The sequence below is a fragment of the Haliaeetus leucocephalus genome, unplaced genomic scaffold, assembly GCF_000737465.1.
Source record: "Haliaeetus leucocephalus isolate CR32 unplaced genomic scaffold, Haliaeetus_leucocephalus-4.0 Scaffold702, whole genome shotgun sequence".
NCBI classification, from domain to species: Eukaryota; Metazoa; Chordata; class Aves; order Accipitriformes; family Accipitridae; genus Haliaeetus; species Haliaeetus leucocephalus.
In genome coordinates, this window is record NW_010973138.1 from 3,656,736 (window position 1) to 3,676,063 (window position 19,328).

General features: G+C 39.8%; 1 protein-coding gene across 3 annotated transcripts in view; it reads left to right on the plus strand.

Annotated features, from left to right (window-relative positions):
* Positions 1–13,632, plus strand: part of ERG (v-ets avian erythroblastosis virus E26 oncogene homolog) — a 63,745-nt gene extending 50,113 nt beyond the window's left edge. For 2 of the 3 annotated variants that reach the window (XM_010580324.1, XM_010580325.1), the window contains 5 exons: positions 1,534–1,605; positions 7,411–7,479; positions 7,849–7,905; positions 9,770–9,817; positions 12,632–13,632. In XM_010580324.1, the coding sequence (XP_010578626.1) occupies positions 1,534–1,605; positions 7,411–7,479; positions 7,849–7,905; positions 9,770–9,817; positions 12,632–13,152 (767 nt within the window). In that variant the 3' untranslated portion in view covers positions 13,153–13,632. The remainder of the gene's footprint in view (positions 1–1,533; positions 1,606–7,410; positions 7,480–7,848; positions 7,906–9,769; positions 9,818–12,631) is intronic. The other variant, XM_010580326.1, reaches the window with a different exon arrangement.
* Positions 13,633–19,328: the final 5,696 nt, after the last annotated feature.

The following is a 19,328-nucleotide window of genomic DNA, read 5'->3' on the forward strand; positions in this document are numbered from 1 at the left end:
GATCTGAATGTAAAATACTTTTTGTTAATATTCACCCTTCTCTTAATTTGGCCTAGAACAGTATTGAGTGTAGGTAGGAGAATGATACAATACATGCCTCAAAAGCGTCTGTCTTTCAGAATGTGACTTAAAATATTTATGAAAATAATTCAGAATAAATTTTATCTTGCTCTAGCAATTGTGCAACAGAGGATGGCATGGAATTGTACACATAGTATGGCATACGTACTGATTGAAGATGTCTGGAATATTGCATGATCATGCCTGAGGGTATTAGTTACCTACAGTGACCAGAAATAACAAGTCTTTATGAGAAATGAAAAAGATAATACAAAGGATAATGCAAAAGAAAAAAAAAAAAAGAAAACCTTGGATAGTGATGCCTCTCTCATATTTCATTTAGTTTTTCACTGTGGTAAATAACAGTGAGTTTCCTAGCAAAACTGACAGATTAGAAGATCTCTCCCTGAGACTAGATGTTTGCCACTTGACATAAAGTCCTGTTGTGGGCTGTAGGCCTACTGCAAACCCCACCAAAAGCAACAAAGTTTTTTCCATTGACTTTGATGGGGTTTGGAATAAGCCTTGAGCCCTTTTTAAAAATAGATGGACTCGATGGTCTTTTCCATTTCTGGCTTTCCAGACTCTAATTTGCCAAGCAGTTTCCACATAGAGTTATCCAAGTGTTGTTCAGCAGTTCTATGTGTTATCTTTTTCTATATGTGTGCACTGACAATGATATTTTGAAATTCATTTCACCAAAATGAGATTGTCTGCATTTCTGTCATTGGGAGTGTGAATAATATCGTGCTGATCATCAGCATAAGGAAAATTAGTTGTTCTGTTGGCAGAAGAACTTTGGAGTGGGATTGTCAAAGGACCCCGAAAGAGTTAGAAACAAATTCTTACTGAAGTCAGCAGTAACTGCAGAAATCCTTATGACCCTTTTCATATTCCTAGAGATGGTCATTGAAGTCTGTTGATGTAGTTAGAGCAATTTCAATGCCTGAGATAAGTGAGATACCATTTTCTATATCAAGCTCAATATTTTTAATTTTTTCACTCTGTGAAGAGAATGAGATTTCTCAGGGTCTGACCCAAAGCCAACCAAAGTCTGTGAGAAGATTCCCACAGACACCAATAGGCTTTGGCCCAGGCCTACAGTCTCAGTTGAAATTATGAACCTGTTTGGGAAGTGCATGCACTAACAAAGAGAAGGCAAAGAAGTTTTATTTCAGAAGATATGAAACGACCTGCCCAGGTGGAGGTAATTGTGGTGAAGGTAGAAGGGATTTCCTGAACTTCACTGTCTTGTGCCTTAACATGGATTTTGCGCAGATTTTATCCAGTAATTTGAATGGATTTACACAGGTGCAAAGGCTATTGGAATTAACTTTTATATATAACAGTCCCAAGATAGAAATTACTTACTTGTAGTCTTCATTCAGACACACTACAAGAGGGAAAATAGTAGTGGACTTAGGGACTGTAAAAATGAATCTTTAGGTGTTATGTCTTCTTCTTTCTCTTTAGGAGGTGCCACTTTTATTTTTCCAAATACATCAGTTTATCCAGAAGCAACACAAAGAATTACAACCAGGCCAGGTATGAACAATGACCATCTTTTGTATGCTGTGATTTTACTAATTTCATCTCTTGAAGTATCTCACTCTTTTTCTTCAACTCTCTTTTCATAAATATGAGGCTATTTTTTTAATACACACACATATTATATACATATATTTTATATATATGTTGTGTATGTATCGTGTAGAGTGAGATGATTAAATAGAGCAGTTTAGTAAGTCTGTTTCTTCCACGTATCTCTGACTTTGAAGCAATGCTAGCTACTGTTTAAAGCACCAGAGAATCAGAAGACCTGAGCTTTATTCATTGGTTCTATTGCATTGTCCCAGCCCAGTCACTTTTCAATGTACTTCAGCTATCTGTCTGTAAAATAAGGCAAGAATGCCCTCTTTTATAACGCTATTTGAAGTACATTGGGGAAAAGTACTCTAAAAATGCAGGATGCTTGTTTCTCCTGCTATCAACTTTTTATTTATGTTTGAGGCAAACAAACCCCACAACATCTGATTGTGAGTTTAAGAGACTAAATAAGTAAAATCAAAACATAAGGAAATTCTTACTGCTCAAAAGTTTGAAGCCTGTGAAAGTATTGTGAGTGTGCTGGCTTGTGAAAGGCTAAAAGGAATAATTAAAGAAGATGAGGACATGGCTATGAAGCTAAAAATTTTGTTTGTATCACCCTTCACCACTAAAGATTCTGGAAAAATGCCTAATCTGGACATTTGCTTTCCCAGTAATAAGTGCAGAGTACTGTGAGACATCAAGAGGAGCTGCAGTAAAATACGAAATTTAAAGGAAATTCATTAGTGAGCCAGAGGCATGAATCCAAGTGTTCTGAAGGGACATACACTTGAATTGACTGAGTTCTTGTGGAAAGATACGTTCTCTCATTAAAAACAGAGGGGGTTTTTAGACAGCAAATATCTTATCTATCTTTTATCAATGCTTTAGGGTATAATCCAGGACAGTATATACAAGTAACTATTTTATATACACTTGTATACATATATATATGCATGTCTGTAGATGTGTTAACTGGTAATCAAAATAGATAGATAGGGAAACAGCTACCAGGCCATTATGTGATCAAATCCACCCTACTAAGTTTCTAGAACAAACTCTTCTGCTAGATCTATTTGTCTATAATAGTGAATAAAAAGGAAACCACTGATCCAATGCATATATTTGGCATTTGGCTTTCATAAGGCATTTACCGAAGTGCCCCACAACTATTTACAATAAAAGTTAAATCAGCATATCATAAGAAACAGATCAAGAACTGGCTAATTAACCTGTTACCAAGACTAAATAATGGACATCTTAAGTCACGGGTGCTTTAGCATTCTCTGCAATGATCTATAATTGTCAATAATTTGAAAAAGAACACAGTAAAATTTGGTATAAAACTTAGAGATGGCATGATTTTGTCATTACTTGAAACCAGAGATTCCTCTAAAGGATTCCTGCGTAGGCGCCCAGAAGTCTTATTAGAGAGAAACAAACTGGCAATATGTTAACAGCTGAAAATACAAGTTGATAAATACAGTATAAGACAAAAGTTGTTTGCATATCTTACTGATTTCAAATTAACCCTCTTCACTCATGAAAGAAGAACTTGACATAGGCATCTTTATTTATGGCACAGTGAAAGCCACTGCTCCAGTTGTTGGCCAAAGTGAAAAAAAAAGTAAAAAAATGAAGAAACACAGTGGAGGATCATATGGGAAATCTGACTATACCATTAAATAAATCAGCAGTGTAGCCTTGTACAGAAAGCTGTGTGAATCATCTCTTATCAAAGAGGCTATTTGCAGAATTAGAAGGCGCTTAGAGCAAGTCATGGGAATATGGAAAATCTTTTGAGCATGTTGAAAGATATGAAAGTTTCAAATTGTTCAACTCAGGGTTTGGGGATGAGGAAACATGATATAATTATCAAAATAAAGAGTGTCACAGAGTACCTGCTTAGTCTCAGTATTAGAAGAAAGGATATTCAAAAAAAAGATAGACATTTTCATGAAACATTAAAGCAGACTGTGGCCCTTGTGATCACAGGTTATTGTAGCACCCAGGAGCTTTGAATGGCATGGAGGAATGTGGACATGGATATGGATGAGAAGACAAAGCATAGCTGTAAAAAAAATTGCCAGCTATGCAATGTAAAACTGAATGCCCCAAACTCTTAGTAGTTTCCAATGAAAATGAACATGTAACATAAGACCAGAGGGACCTGGGTGTCCTGCAGGAAATAACCATGCCAATTGAGAGGATTTCAGGCAAAGGCTAGAATGAGTCTGCTGTGAAAGAATACTATTTCATGGGTATGTTTCCAGTGGACTTGAACAAAAACTGGATTTTTTTATCCCATGAGAAATTCTATGATTTCAATATTTGTTTTATCCTGACTTGTGATGGAAAAATAAAATACTAGTTTTCTCTGAAGTAGAAGGTTCTAAAAAAACACATATCAGACATAGTGGACTCCTTCATTTCAGCATTTTATCTAAATCACATTTACAATGACACTTACAAAACTGAATGCTTTATGTCAACATCTTCCTGTGTTTACACAATTACTTGTGGGAGTTGTATTTTGGATATAGGGTGTCTCTATTCTTCTGTGTAAACCCATGTATCCTAACTAAACATTTCCTACAACAAATTGTCATGTGATTTTGAAAGTATTATTTTATTTTATCTTTTACAATCCAAAGTTGACAAACATCTTTAAAATCAGAATTTTCATTTGGAAAGAAAAAATATTTTTTTGCACAAATTCAGTTTTCTCTCAAGAAACATTTTGTTGACTTATTCTGTGGTACTCCTTTTAGTTAAATGTCACATTTCAACTAGATGGCAAAGAAGCTTTTCCATAACAAAGCGTCCTTCATGTGAGAGCAATAGCAGACCTTGGGGACAATCACTTGATGACATGAAAAAGGTCAAAAATGGGGGGGGGAAGATAAATAATGTTAAATGGGAATTAGCCAAATCCTGGGGTGCAATTTTGGAGAAAGTAATTAAGCATTGCCATTGTTAAGGCACTACAATAGAAAATAGGAAATGTGCAGGGCTTGTAATGACCTGCAATGACAAAGTATTTCTTCAGTCACCTTTACAACAGAACATGAGGTTTCAGCAAGCTGAAAGTAATACAATGAAGCTATCAGGAGCTCAGAAAGACCTAATATGGGTTTGTCTACATGTCTCATCAAACAGGAGCATTCCCATCAAAGATCTGTCCAAGATAAGGACATGCTGTACTAATATCTCATGAATAAGAACAGATTTGCTTATCTAGGATAGCAACATGTTTATCAAGGCACAATACTGAACTAAGAATGAAGTTGGAATTTTGTGCTATTTCAAGAAAGGCTGATAACTGGATTTTTCTTTTAATGGAGAGGGTGTAGTCGGAAAACCATCTTATGATGTGTTGAGTTAAAAGGCAAACCAGTTTTCTCACAGTACTAAATTTGTACCAAATATATTTCAAGGTTGCAAGTGTCACTGAGTGCAAGCACACAGCATCACACAGCCCTCAGCGTACAGGTGTCTAATAATTTGGAGACACGCAAATAGGAGAGAGAGGCAAAGGAGGGGAGAGGAGAGGAGAGGAGAGGAGAGGAGAGGAGAGGAGAGGAGAGATTGTGGGATGAGTTGCACAGCCTAATGACAAGCACATACCTTCTATGTGATCTTTCTCCCCTGTTTGTCTGTAGTCTTTCTGGGCAGGGAATGGAAGAACTGGGGAAAAATTAGGTTCCTTATGTCACCAGAATCTCCCTGGTAAGGCTGCCATGGAGGTAGAGAACTGGCCAGGCAAGGCAGGATTGGACAAGATACATGCAAGCAGCCCATGGCTGAGCCCTGTCCCCCCTCTGTACAGACAGAACTCAGAACCCCCTGGAAACATGACCAGAGTCCTTCTGATTTTTTTTGCCAGATGATAAAGTCCTCAGGCCATGAGGTGTTTCTAACTACAAGAGTTAATAGTGTTGATCTCAACTTAGTTAGGACATCTGCATGTTACAGATTCACCTGCACACCAGTTTTCTGCTCAGAGATGAGCACTTGTACAATTCACGTTATTTACTCTGAGTTTCTGAAGGACAAGATTGTGGAACAGTTCTCAAGAAATCAGGGATAGAAGACCACAAGTTATTCAAATACAATACAAAGATAAATTGCATATCTCAGCAAAATCAAAGGTTTTGAAGTGTAAGATTCTGCGAGACAACAGTGCTGGTAGTGCCAGTCTGCTCCTCAAGCCAAACAGACTAAATAAATTACAGGCAATTTGGTTGTGAATTTCACATTACACTTTATTTCCATTCGATACTTCTGCTCATAGTGCTTGGAAATTGGCAGAGATACATCTGTTTTGCACAGAGACAATCTGTGACTGTTTCTTTAATTCCTAACTGGTTTCATTTCCAAACATCATTTTTAAAATAAAGCACAAGCACTGTTAAGAATCAAATCATCCACATCAACTTAGTTCACCCAGGTGGGTACTGCTATGTTCCTGAGATCGTGGGCAAGATAAGTGTCTGATTTTGACAGCAGTTTTAGCTAATGTGTTAAAGCCAGCCATAGAAAAGCACAGGCAACTGCAAAGATTTCAAAGGGTAAACCAAACATTTGAATTTGCTACCTATACTTTATGAAGAAAGCTTTTATGTTTTAGTTTCTTTCTTTTATATGCTAAAGCATTTAAATGAAATAGAAGTAATGACTAAATGAAGGAAAAAGCAAATGAAAATTAGATACATAAAGTTAAGGAGCTTGTCCCAAGAAGCAGAAAGGAATATTTAAATAGATAAAGCAGGAAAAAAAAGCTATCTACTTTTTGGAAGAGATATAACATGTATACATATGTATCTTTAACATTTAAGCATGTTCACTGTTTTCACATGTTAATGTTTCTAAAGATCTGTGAGGATCCTGGGGTGTGGAAAAATTATTAATAATTTGAAATTACTAGTAGAAGAGAAACAAGTGAGATTGGCAAAGTGCAGCAATCAGTTATCCCAAAAGGTTGGATTCTGAACTTGGAGTGAGACCAGAGCGTGTATCTGAGGAAGAGAGCGTTTGCAAGCATGAGGAATAATATCACAGGGAGATCATAATAACGTGCATGATGGCAATGAGAGCTATTGCAAATGTAAACATACAACAGTGGTTTAGAGGAATCTCCAACAGACAAAACCAAGACTTTATTGTCTCACAGATTTCTGCCTATGACCAGGTGGCAGAAGAGGGAGCTCTCAAACTCAACCTATAAGGTTTGATTAATCTCAAAGGCTGACAGCAACAGACTAGCAGAGAATGGCACATTAAATCAACTAAAGCCTATCTCTTAAAAGAAAATACTGTTACATGCTGAGAATGGGAGGGAGTGGTACACACTTTATGCTTAATCTGAGCTCTGACCTCTTGGGGGACTTCTCCTGCAAGACTCTAGCATAAATTGTCCATGATGTGCAGTGTGTGTCATTCCTTGGTGTTTTGGGCTGAGGAAGAGGACCAAAGGGAGTACTCTGAGCCTTTGGAAATGATGGACTCTATAGCATATTTGTACCAGCTATTTCAGCGCAGTTTGGACATCTAACAAGAATAAGCACCTCTAAAAAGAAATGCAGAGGGCAATGTGGTACTATTAGTTTTAGAGACAGTGAAGACGATAAAGGTTTTAACAAGGAGTATCCTTCTTATTTCAGTAATTTTTTCCAAGCCAGTGAGTCCCTTAGAAATGTGCCCCTTGTGGACATAAACACTTTATGCCATAGCTGCATGAATCGGTGTATTTTTCCTTTGCAGATCTGCCTTATGAGCAAGCCAGAAGATCAGCATGGACGAGTCACACCCACCCCAGTCCTCAGTCAAAAGGTAAAAGCATCTGCATATGTCTAGCCTGTGGGCCTAATGCACATCTGGTGCAACCTGCATAGACTCTGAAGTGAACTGATAGGAGCTACCTCAACATTCAGCTCCGGAGGATTCTTACCTGTGCCTTGGCTGGAAAGCCTGTTAGCTGTGTGTAGGCAATACTGGGTGGAGTCACTGGGGCAGCCACATCCTTACACGAACTCAGGCTTCATCAAGTCCATGACCATATATATAGTCTTATAAAGCTAAATCCTATTGTGACCATCATTGAGTGGTGAGCAGCAGGAGTCCCAGGCCTGTGATCTATCACAGGTTTGGTGACCAACTTCCGAACTGGAAAAATAACTACATGGGTTTTTCTGTTTTCAGCTACTCAGCCATCATCCTCAACAGTTCCCAAAACAGAAGACCAGCGTCCTCAGTTAGGTCAGTGTCATTTTGTTTGAATTATGCCTGGGTGTTATGGGGTTTGTTGAATATGATGAGAAGGACAGCTCTCACCCAGCAACCAGAAGCAAATTGCAAGATCTAATTGAGACCACTAATGAGATCTCCAGCTGGTGACCACTAAATCCCCAGACGTGTATGAGTTGGTTCTACAGCTGGATCTGAGACAAAGGCTCCCATGGCCACTCAAAATTGCTTTTAAAAATGTTTAGTGGCAGTGATGACCTTGCAGAGTGAAAAAAGCTGTTAAACAAAGTGCCTACGTACAGTTTAGGTACAAAGGTGGAAGGTAAGGATGTCAGAAGACCATATACTCCACAGTAGTTGAAATGCTAGCACTTGGAAAATGGGCATGGGGCAAAGAAATGAAAATGGATTACAGGGTACAGAAACCTGTTTGAATTTGGCCTCTGAAATTAAACAGGAAAATTAGAAGGATTCTCAGTCTATGGGGAAACTGAGGAGAAGGTAGAAGTTTATGAGTTTGTAGACTAGTGGTTTTGCAAAATGGGCACATTTTGTGTTTTCAGAGCAGCTAATCCATGAGGTAGGACCTAATCCCTTATTTTGCATTCGACTGTGTTTTGGACAGGTAGCTAGAAAGCACTACAGAGATTCTGAGTTAGTTATGGCTTTTGTTAACAGGAAAAGGGTAGAAGTAGGAAATAAAAGAGATTTGGAGGATATTCTTAGCTCAGAAGACTCTGAGCCTGTTTTTATCACATGGATTTCAAATCATTATTCTGTTTTTTGTTATAGCTAAATAAGACTGTGCACATGACTACATCTCATTAACTCATACACATGCTGCCTGGGAAGTATTATACTGCTTTTTGCCCAAATAGTGTTTTATCTAATCTGGCCTTCCAACCATGAGAATCTTTCAAGAACTATACTGCTGATTTATGTAAGTCCTTAGGACCATTTAATGGCTGTGTATGAGCTGCACAGATTATTTAAATGTATAAGGAATGTAACCTGATTATCTTCTTGGCTGTAAAACTGGCGGCCATTTGAGAGCAGCTGTCCGGAGACAAGGCAGTCCAGTGACGGGGTCATTCGGCGAAGGGCAAGGGGCTGTGCTTGCAGCCCATCACTTTGGCTTTTGTACTTCTGTCACTGCCTTCCCTTTTTCCTGCTGTATTTCAACTGAGGCCAAAATAAGTTTTCTTTTTCAGAGGGAATCCCTTGAGGAAAACACTGAGATACTACGGACATTGTGTGGCTGACACAGGCTCTTCTGAAAACCCTAGTTGCAAAATTAGTAGAGGGCATCCCTCACTGGACTTCAGTGACAAAGAATCGACCCAGCCACATAGCCTGGGTTCAGCCATGCACTCTCAGCCCTCTTCTGGAGACTCTTCTGGCACAGAAAGTGTTAGCAGTGGTGCACAAAAAACAAATGTGGCCTTACAAGAAAAAAGGCTGCTGTCCTTTGCAGAGGGGACTCTCGCCCCATGACCTGTCTGTGCCTGTGAGCCCTGACATACTGCAATGGTCAATAGTACCAAAGGATGCCTGTGTGTGTGTGTATGTGTACTTTATTTAAGTAGGAAACAGAATACTTCTGGGACAAATTTACAGTGTGTCTGAATATATGCTTGTGCACACTAGTACAGTACAAAAGGCAAATGTGTATCCTTGCAATTGTTCACTTCCACACCCAGTTTTAAGGGAAGACATGCAAATATTGTGATGCAGAGAAAGGAACTGCTTTCCCCAGTGTTGGACCTGCTGTCCCATCAGGCAGTATACACTGCCGCTTACTAGCTTAAAAAATAACACCTAAAATATTTGACATCATTGTTATATGATTTTAAATCTTTCTTTCACAATTTTGTAGATCCATATCAGATTCTTGGACCAACCAGCAGCCGACTTGCAAATCCAGGTGAGAAGGGATTTTGCTGATTTAGGAGGATTTCTTTTCACTGCTAGTGTCCCCACTTCAGGTTTAAGGCCAGACCTGGAAGGTGATGTGACCAATTTTACCGCTGTTCAGTATGTCTCAGTGGCAGCTGGTGATGCCCAGTGTGTTGCAGGATTAAGTTTCTAAATTACACAAGGGTGGGACTGAGGTTACAGATTAAGACACATATAGTCATGTATCTTAAGGTAGGTGTCTACATATAAGCTAGGTGTCTTATTTCCCATGATGTTCATTGGAGATGTAGTTAATATAGGTCTCTGTAGAGAGTTATTCAAATCATCCTAGAATAGATGGTTACATTCAGTCAAATACCTCATCAGAGGTATTTGAAGTCCTCATATCAATAGGAGTTCACTTCAGTTGCCTAAACTTCGGGATTTTGTTAAGTGTTGTAAGATACCCCATCTGGCCTCCAGGTACCCCTCCAGAAGGGCATGAGTCTCTTACCGATCCGCATCATATGTGTCCCAGAATCTGTTAATCCACACTACAATGCCATACTGACCTTGACAAATACAAAATTTTGGCATGAATAACTCAAACCAGCAAAAATACATAGGGAAAAAACAAGAAAGCATAATCTGTTTGCAAAGAATAATTGGGTTTAACACTTCAAAAATGTTCTTCCACTTTAAGAAGGCAGCAATGGGGTGCATTGTGGACAGGGATTTATAGCATATTTTAGCTAAAGACGAGGAACCTTCTTGGTGAGTTAATAACACTGATTGTGAACTGTGCAGATTTCACTGTTGCTGCTCTGAGTCTGCAGGACACACTGTGGCCATACACCACCATAATCAACATCATAATCTGCCACAATGGATTGACATTGTACATGCCACTTCCTATTTCCCTTGCTTTAACAGCCACAGGGCACAGTGTTCCTTGTTCCACACTGCAAGTCTCCTCAACCCCCAGTAACAGTGTTTCTTCTTACAATGATTGTATGGCTTTTCAAGGCATGAAATTGCCAAAAAACTGATCCATTTCCTTTCACTTTATCTCAAGTGACATCAAGCACAGTTCTAGATTAGCTTACTTTCTAAACAGTTTTGCATGGCATAAGAAAGCAATTAAGTAAGAATTAAGAATAGGATTTTCCAAATGGCCTAAGGCGGTGGGTTTCCAGGTGACACTGATCTTAACTGGAAGTGGGGGCCTACCTCCCTTTAATTTGTTCGTAAACCCCAGGTTTTACAATTGTGTCAAGCATCCATTTGGTAGACTTCATTACTGTGGAAGACACTCACATGGTCTGCACTGGGATACTTTTTTAACAGTTGGATATGGAATTCCTACACACCATCATTCCTGTGCTTTAACATGTTTTGTGTGTTTATAAATTGGTGGAATTACTCTCTCATTAAAAGGAAATTGACAGCAACCGTTTATTTTCATAGGACTATATATTACATTTGGAAGGCAAGTGTTTATGTTAGAACATATGTTGGATTGCTTATTCAAAAATTTGTGTTTTGTCCAGTGCTGAACTGTTTATTGATTTTCAAAGGCTAATCCTCTTGTTATGTTTCATGTACTAAAACTTGCATGCCTTGCTCATACCATGGATTCTTTTGTTTGTTTGTTTACTTAATGCATGTTAATGGAACAGAAGAAATTCATTAAGGACAGTTTGGATAAATATAATTTAAACGAATATGGGTTTCAGTTGCACTGAAGTATAAACTGCTAATGGATTTCAGATGCTACTCTAGCTTGATATTATAATTTGCTACTATAAGCTTTCTAAAGAAAAGCTTGTTTATTATACCCACATATCTGGTTTGGAAAAAAAAAAAAGAAACCCAAATGATTCCTGGTCAGAGATGTACTTAGAAGTTAGCACATACAAGCTGGTTGGCAAATTCTGCTGACATTGTGCTTGTGAAACAGATTGCCTTGCAAGCTGCTTCAGCTGTATTTTGCATCATTTCAGTGCTGCTTTATTAAGAAATGCTAAGCTTTTAACATGAATATCAGTGGCAAGGCCCTTTGAAATCTACTTTCAATTGCCTAAAATGGACAAATTTTGTTCCTATAACTCTGGGCAACACAATTCTGCAAAGTTGACAGCAGATTAATTTATTTTCTCTTTAAGATGAAATTGGCAGAGGAGTGCAAAAAACCCAACAACAACATTTTAAGTCTTAAATTCAATAATCATTTTAACTTGTTTGACACAGAACGATGACAAGAATGTATTCTATGGACCTTTTCACTGGTCTTGCAAATGTTTTGCCCTATGGTTGTATGCAGTGCAACAGCAAGCTAATAAGTTTCCGTTCTGCATTTCCCCAGATGCTGCAAATGGATGATATGGTTTGGCACAAGCCCAGCTTTCTCTAAACTTCTCCATTTTGTGTAGGCTTATTCCATAGCAGAGAACATTTAGTTGCAACATAATGCTGTGAGAACAAGCAAAATGTTACGCAAGTGAAAGCTGTTTGTCCTGAACTTTAGAGATTAGTTTCCTAAATGAGCGCTGTATTATTTCCCCATCAATTGTCTACACTGAATGACATTAGGTAACTATTAAATCTCCATGTAATGGCATTCTGCCACTCAGATGAAGGAAAACATGACACATTACCATTATCTCTGCTCTTTAGGATTTCATGAGACAGCGCTGGGAGAAAGGGGACTAGTTAAGAGTAAGAAGTAGGAACCGACATTGCAACATTTCCTAATAGGGTCCTATGTGAGAGCCTGGAAGAATTGATGTCTTAACGTTATTAGTCAGTAGTCCTGACATTTCTATTTCATTTCCCCCTGCAGGGAGTGGGCAGATACAGCTATGGCAGTTTCTGCTGGAGCTCCTCTCGGACAGCTCCAACTCCAACTGCATCACCTGGGAGGGCACCAACGGAGAATTCAAGATGACCGACCCCGACGAAGTGGCTCGGCGCTGGGGGGAGCGGAAAAGCAAGCCTAACATGAACTATGACAAACTCAGCCGTGCGCTTCGCTACTACTATGATAAAAATATTATGACTAAGGTTCATGGTAAGCGCTACGCCTACAAATTTGATTTCCACGGAATCGCTCAGGCTCTCCAGCCTCACCCCCCAGAGTCGTCCATGTACAAATACCCATCAGACCTCCCCTACATGAGCTCCTATCATGCACACCCTCAGAAGATGAACTTTGTAGCTCCCCACCCCCCTGCTTTGCCCGTAACATCGTCCAGCTTTTTTGCTGCCCCTAATCCATACTGGAATTCACCAACTGGAGGTATTTACCCCAATACCAGGCTGCCAGCTGCTCATATGCCTTCTCATCTTGGCACCTACTACTAAGTGGGGAAAAAAAGAAACACCAGAAAAAGCAAACAAAGACACTTCTCCCTGGGATACAGTCCCTGATGAATTGCAATGAACTCTATTGGAGTACACGAATGAAAAGTGCCTAAGAGACAAGTGAAGGTTTGGCTGGGAAAAAACACATTAAAAAATAGATGTCAAAAAGACTCTTTGTAGTAGGGATTTAAAGGAGATATTCAAGAAGTATTAAGATACTAAAATGTAATGTATATGGGCATCGACTCTGTGGACCAAACAACAATAGACTATTGTAGGTAAAAGCATGAAATGGTAAGGAAAACCTACGAAAGCTAGTGGTCTTAAAAAGTTGATAAGCTTATGTGTAAAGTTTGATATCTTGCTAGTGCAAAACTGGGACTATACTACAGCAATATAAGGATAAGTCTATAGTGACCTAACATACAATATATGAATCATTACAAAAGAGGGGGGAAAAGGGAAAAAAAAGGAAAAAGACCCTACCTGTATTTAAAAAATAGAAACATATCAACAAAAGAGACTGGTTTAGTGTGGAAGCTGATTTGGAATATAACAGCATTGTTTTAGTTGAAATCAAATGCGTTCCATTCATCAGAGTGTTATCAGCTACTCAAACTGTGAAGACAACCCAAACTTTAAGATTCCTTGACAGTATTACAGGAACCCTGAGCCAAGCATTGGAAATAAGAATGTGCTGAAGGGCAAGTGTATGACTGTGATCAGAGGCCTGTACCTGACAGAGGAAGCAGAAAGGAGAAAGAGGAGGACAAAGGTGGTGAGAATGGGAGAAAAGAAACTTCTTTACCAGTAGGACTGAAAAGACTCAAAACTTAGTAGCGTTGGGACTATGAAGAAACACTTGTTTGGACTTGTGAAACGTATTGCTCAGTATCATACCATTCCCAGTATTACAGGAGGAACAGACTTGATTTTATAGTAATAAAAAAAAGTGGAAAAAGGGAAAAGAAGAAGAATCCAGAAATCAGAGTATGCATCTCTTAAAAAAAAAAAAAAGTAAAACTGGAATTGTGTTTGATATTTAAAAGTTACCAGTTAGAACCTCATCATTATTAAGGGAGTTTGTTTTCTATTGGTTAAAGCAAGAGACAACCCCTGACTGCCAAAATCAGAAATCATCTAAGTATTTTTGTTAGGCGGGCGCCAGTTTTTCTTTATCGAGTCGCGAACGCTGTGCGTTTGTCAGAATGAAGTATACAAGTCAATGTTATTTTTTCCTTTTTATATAATTATTATATAACTTATGCATTTATACACTACGAGTTGATCTCGGCCAACCAAAGACACAAAAAAGGGACAATCAAAAATATTGTGGCCTTGAATTTTAACTCTGTATGCTTAATGTTTACATTATGAACATATTAGTACTTAGAATGCAGAATGTATGTAATAAAATAAGCTTGGCCTAGCATGGCAATTCAGATTGACACTGTAGTTTGCATTTGCATTTGCATTTTTAGTGCCTGACACGCCTATCAGATCTCCTACTCACCATGTTAAAATATGCTAGGCATTTTGTTTTAAATTTTTGTTTCGTGAAATCTGGCAATCTTGAAAATGTAGGACCAAATAGCAATGCTTAGCCTAAGTTCAAAGTGGACAGGTGCTGTATATCGTCTTTTCCAGACAGTTCTGCTAAAATACTTGCAGCCCTTCTTTAACAGTGCCTTGCCATTCCTGTCCTGAGCTCCTTTTTGCCCAGAGATTGCAACCATGCCCAATTCTTTGACAACATCATGGCCAAGATTGAAAATGAAGTCTAAAGGAGGCGCCTAAGGAAGAATACTGATACCCAGAAATTCTTTTGTTGCCATCTGATTCTGCAGCATAATCTCAGCCTAGATGTATTTTCATATGAGTCATATGTCAAATTACCATACCCCCTTGCTATTAATACATACTGTATCATTATTAGTAAATAAAGTGAATAATGAATAACTTCCATTATTCCTCCCTTTAGAATAGATTGTATGGTAGCTTATTAATTCGTCATTGCAGTCCATCCTGGCTGTTTACAAAGTGCAGGATGTTTTTTTCTCTTCTAGATTTAGAGGCTTCCTGCACTGTACCCCAGGCCCCAAAACTACATCTGGTGCCTAATGGCATGACTCCATTTTTTTGCAACACCAGCTGAAGAACTGGTCTGGAAAATCAGCACTGACATTTATGAGTGCCTCTCCCCAGCAGGGAGTGTTTACTGCAAAGACCCCAGTCAGCTTAGACCTCCAACTGTATCCCTCTTTTTTTCTGTTCTTTTGTCTCTTTTTCAGACAAAATGGGTGTGATTTCAGGTTTTATAGCAAATGTTCTGCATATCAGTTTTGTGGAGCATTAATTGGTGCTGTGGAATGGCAGCCTACTTGCCAGACTCCTGTTTATGGGTGTCTTGGTGGCAGTTTATAAGCACAGGATTATATTACTAATGTTTGAGACCTGAGCAGTGGCATCATAAGCCTTGTGATCATTTGGGAAATAAGCACTGTAAGTCTGTATCTCTTAAAAAATAAAAACTCAAGGAAAGGTTAGAAAAACGGAACTCTTGGAAAAGGTTAGTCACTCACAATTTTAGAAAGTTATGGAAGGCACACCTACGTGCTGACTATGAGAATAATAGTTTGCCTTTCAGTGGAAATAAATCTACAGATGCTTGCTATATCTACTTCATGTGTACTTCCAACTCAAAAAACGGTAAGTGTATTATTGAACCACCTTTTAATCAAACACTTAAAAATCCAGATAAAACAACCGTCTTTGTTTAGATTGGCAAGGTCATGCCTGGAGGCCTGCAAAGTGTCCCCAGCACTGACAGAGCTGCCTGCAGGATTTCCAGGTTGTGTTGCCTGGCTGCTATCATGTGCAATGGGAACAACATCCTGATATTAAAAGAAAGGGATCGAATCCTGGGACAGGGATGAAGTTACAGCAGATGGCATGATGGAGAACCCTCATGATGAAGAACAAAATCCTACAGTAGGCCATGAGTAACTCACTGGTGAACCAGTCCAGAACATCTGTCTTAGAGCTACACCTTTCCACACGACCAGCTCACAGCTTTCCGGGAGCCTTGGAAAACCTGGATTTTGCAACCCTGAGGATGAAGAGGAAAGTGAAGGATGGAGAAAGCCTACTGCTGCTGCACTGGGACGGGTCACTCTGCTACTTGCAGGGCCTCCCTACCCCAGGGGCAGCAGCTACCCCATGGGGGTCTTCCTGTTGGAGGGCAAGGCCAGCCCAGTGTCCCAGGGCACTGGCAGAGCCAAAACAGGCGGTGGACCCATGGTAGTGTCTCTGCTACTCACTGCCTGCTACCCGATCCAGCCCTGCTACTTGGAGCCAGGAAGACGGGAGTGAGGCCAGAGTTTTAGGGACTGGTTCTCAGTTCAGACCATGACAAAGGATGGGCCCAATACAGCCAAAATGCTCAGGGAAGCTGAGCATCTCTGCATCCATACTGTGAGAGACATTCACATGAGGCTCAGCCAGACCCCAAGACCTTGGCTGAACGTACCGTCTCTTTGCCATTTAAGCACCTGGAATCATGGACAACATGGCCCTGATGAGTCCACATTTGTACAAGTTGGTCATGTTGATAACTTTGGCCCTTTGTTTAGATTAGGACTTCTTTTAAAGTCAGTTGTCAGTCATCTCATACCTTATTACAGCACTCTGAGGACTCCTCTGAAAGTAGAAAATTTATATTTCCTGAAATTTAGAGATATACATGTGTGCTTATCTTTCACCAAGAAATACCCATCTGTCTGAGAAGCTACACTGTAACATGGGAAGTGGTGCTGAGAAAAGTTTTAAAACTAAAACTAGGAAGCTCAACTTTCACCATTCTTGATCAATATATTTCCCCTGATATTAAATTGGGTTTAGTGTGTACATAAAAAGAATCCGTTTGAAGGATGTATTTTACAGCACTTGTATTGTGAGTCTTAAGGGAAGATCAACAGAGGTTAGGACATGCTTTTTAAACTGCCCGCAGAAACGCAGGTATTATCCATGATTTAGAGTTTCTTCAGCAAACTCTTCTTGCTCAGGCTGTTTCTTACACCAGCTAAGATCTAATTTTAAAATAAATTTTTAATTACAGATGCATTAAAGAAAGGTAAAAACCCCACTCTACATTATATTATATGCTTAATGATGCCATGATCTTTTTCTGTGCCATCTTCTCAAGTTTTGGTCGCATCAGGGGAATGGCCCTGAGAATAGTCTCTGCTTACCTAAGTTGCCAGTAAGTAAGAATGGCACCTCAGCCATCCAAAGGATTCAGTTAACTCATGCCTGAATTTTAACTGCCTCCTGAAGCAATCCTGGTGCAACACAAGTGCTTAGTTCCCTGTCTGGTCAGTGGAGGGGGCCTTCAGATACCTTCACAGCAGATCCTGCCTGCCATTGGGGCCTATGTTAAGGAGATTAGGTGCTACCATGGAGGTTCACAGTGGACTGTGGCTAGTCCTTGGGCTTGGTTGGGACCTTGCTGACCATCAGCAAGACAAGCCCTTTCATGAGTGACAGGTAACAGAGTTATGTGGCAGCAACACCTGGTGGAAAAAACAGAGCTCCCTTGTGCTTTCTTGGTAAAGGTATTTCTTCTTTTTTGGCCCTCACTGGAGTTGTCACATCCCTTGCTGTGTTGGGCTGTTCAGAGATTCTTTTCCTCATCAGCGCTCAGCTGAGAGTTTGCAGCCCTTAGGGTCCAGAGGAGGCCACCTTTCAGCACTTGGCATTACACTGAGGGAGGCAAGGCCTAAGGAGTCCACGAAGCCTCCCCCGTGGTTAATTAGCCCTATGGCCCTCCTTCCATAATGACAGCTGCCTATACACACACCTGGTCAAGGCATGAAGCTCTTGGCTATGCACCGCATGCCTCGCACCTCCTGGTTATATCTTGACCTCCGTGCAGACCACACAGGTGGGTCACACCAGGATTTCAGCAAGAGAAAACATGAAAATGAAGTCTGGGTAAGCCACGCCATTTTCAGGAAGCACGTGAGGCTGCTCAGAAGGCTGTCCTGGCTCCCTGCTTGTTTCCAGGCTTCAGCTGCAACCTCCAAAGTGGCTTGGCTCCTACTGCTGCCCCTTCAGCAGTGTGACTGCTCCTTCAAGGCACTGGCAGCTAAGACTACAGATGCATGACCCATCATGCTTGAAGAAGGGGCACTACTTGGTGAGCTGGTTAATGAGGATATTAGGCCAACTGGAATGTGGAATATTGTTTCAAAATGTAATGGCCGTCATTGTTTCAAAAGGCACATATTTTCAAGAAAACTAAATAAAACAGCCAGGCTGGTTAGGCTAGGAATTGCCCTGAGATGTCCTTTTAACTCAGTGGAATGAGGACTTCTCAAAATCAAGTTCAGAGAATTTCTTGGGTTGTGTACCTGAATATTGGGCCATATATATTTTGTAAAAGAGTAAGGGGCAGAATAGTTTTCTGTGCATAATCCTAGACGTAGTGAGAAAGTGTAATTGGGAAACCCCATCCATCCCCCTCACTATTACAGAACTATTTTCTATTGTATACTTACTGATGTTTCCTTAACCTGCTTCTCATTTGAAAAGGTCTCAGCACCAGGGTATTTCTACCCATTCCCTTAACACAGAGGCTAATACATCCCATTGTTAACGTGGGGATTTTTTTTGTCTTCCTGATATTTTTGTATTTTGCAATTTCTTCTGATTATGCTCCCCATGCATCACACTCCGGAGTTCCTAGCCTGCCTCAATGTTTACGGCTTTCCAAATATTTGTAGTTTGTTATCATGCTCCCTTTGACTGGATGTTAGCCAAGCTTAGACATACTCCACTTCACAAACCTATCCCTCTTCTTCTCTGATAATTGTTAATGGGCCTTTCTTATTTTTCTTTCTTTTTTTTTTTTTAATTTTTTTTTCTGTTTCTGCACACGGGCAGGCCTGATGTCTCCTGCTGTCTAAGCCATTTCTATCTATGACTTCTCTGACTGCCACTTCCTTCCCACTGGACTCTGTGCCACTCTCCTCAGTCAAGCAGCTAATGTGCTTCTAGCCTCACCTGGCTGAAAGGTCTTCCTTGAGCAGCTAAAAGACCCTTCACCCCTTCAGCTCTGAATGGACTTTCATGTTCTTCTTTGTTTGGAGCTGTTTCTTTCTCATGAACTGAAAAAC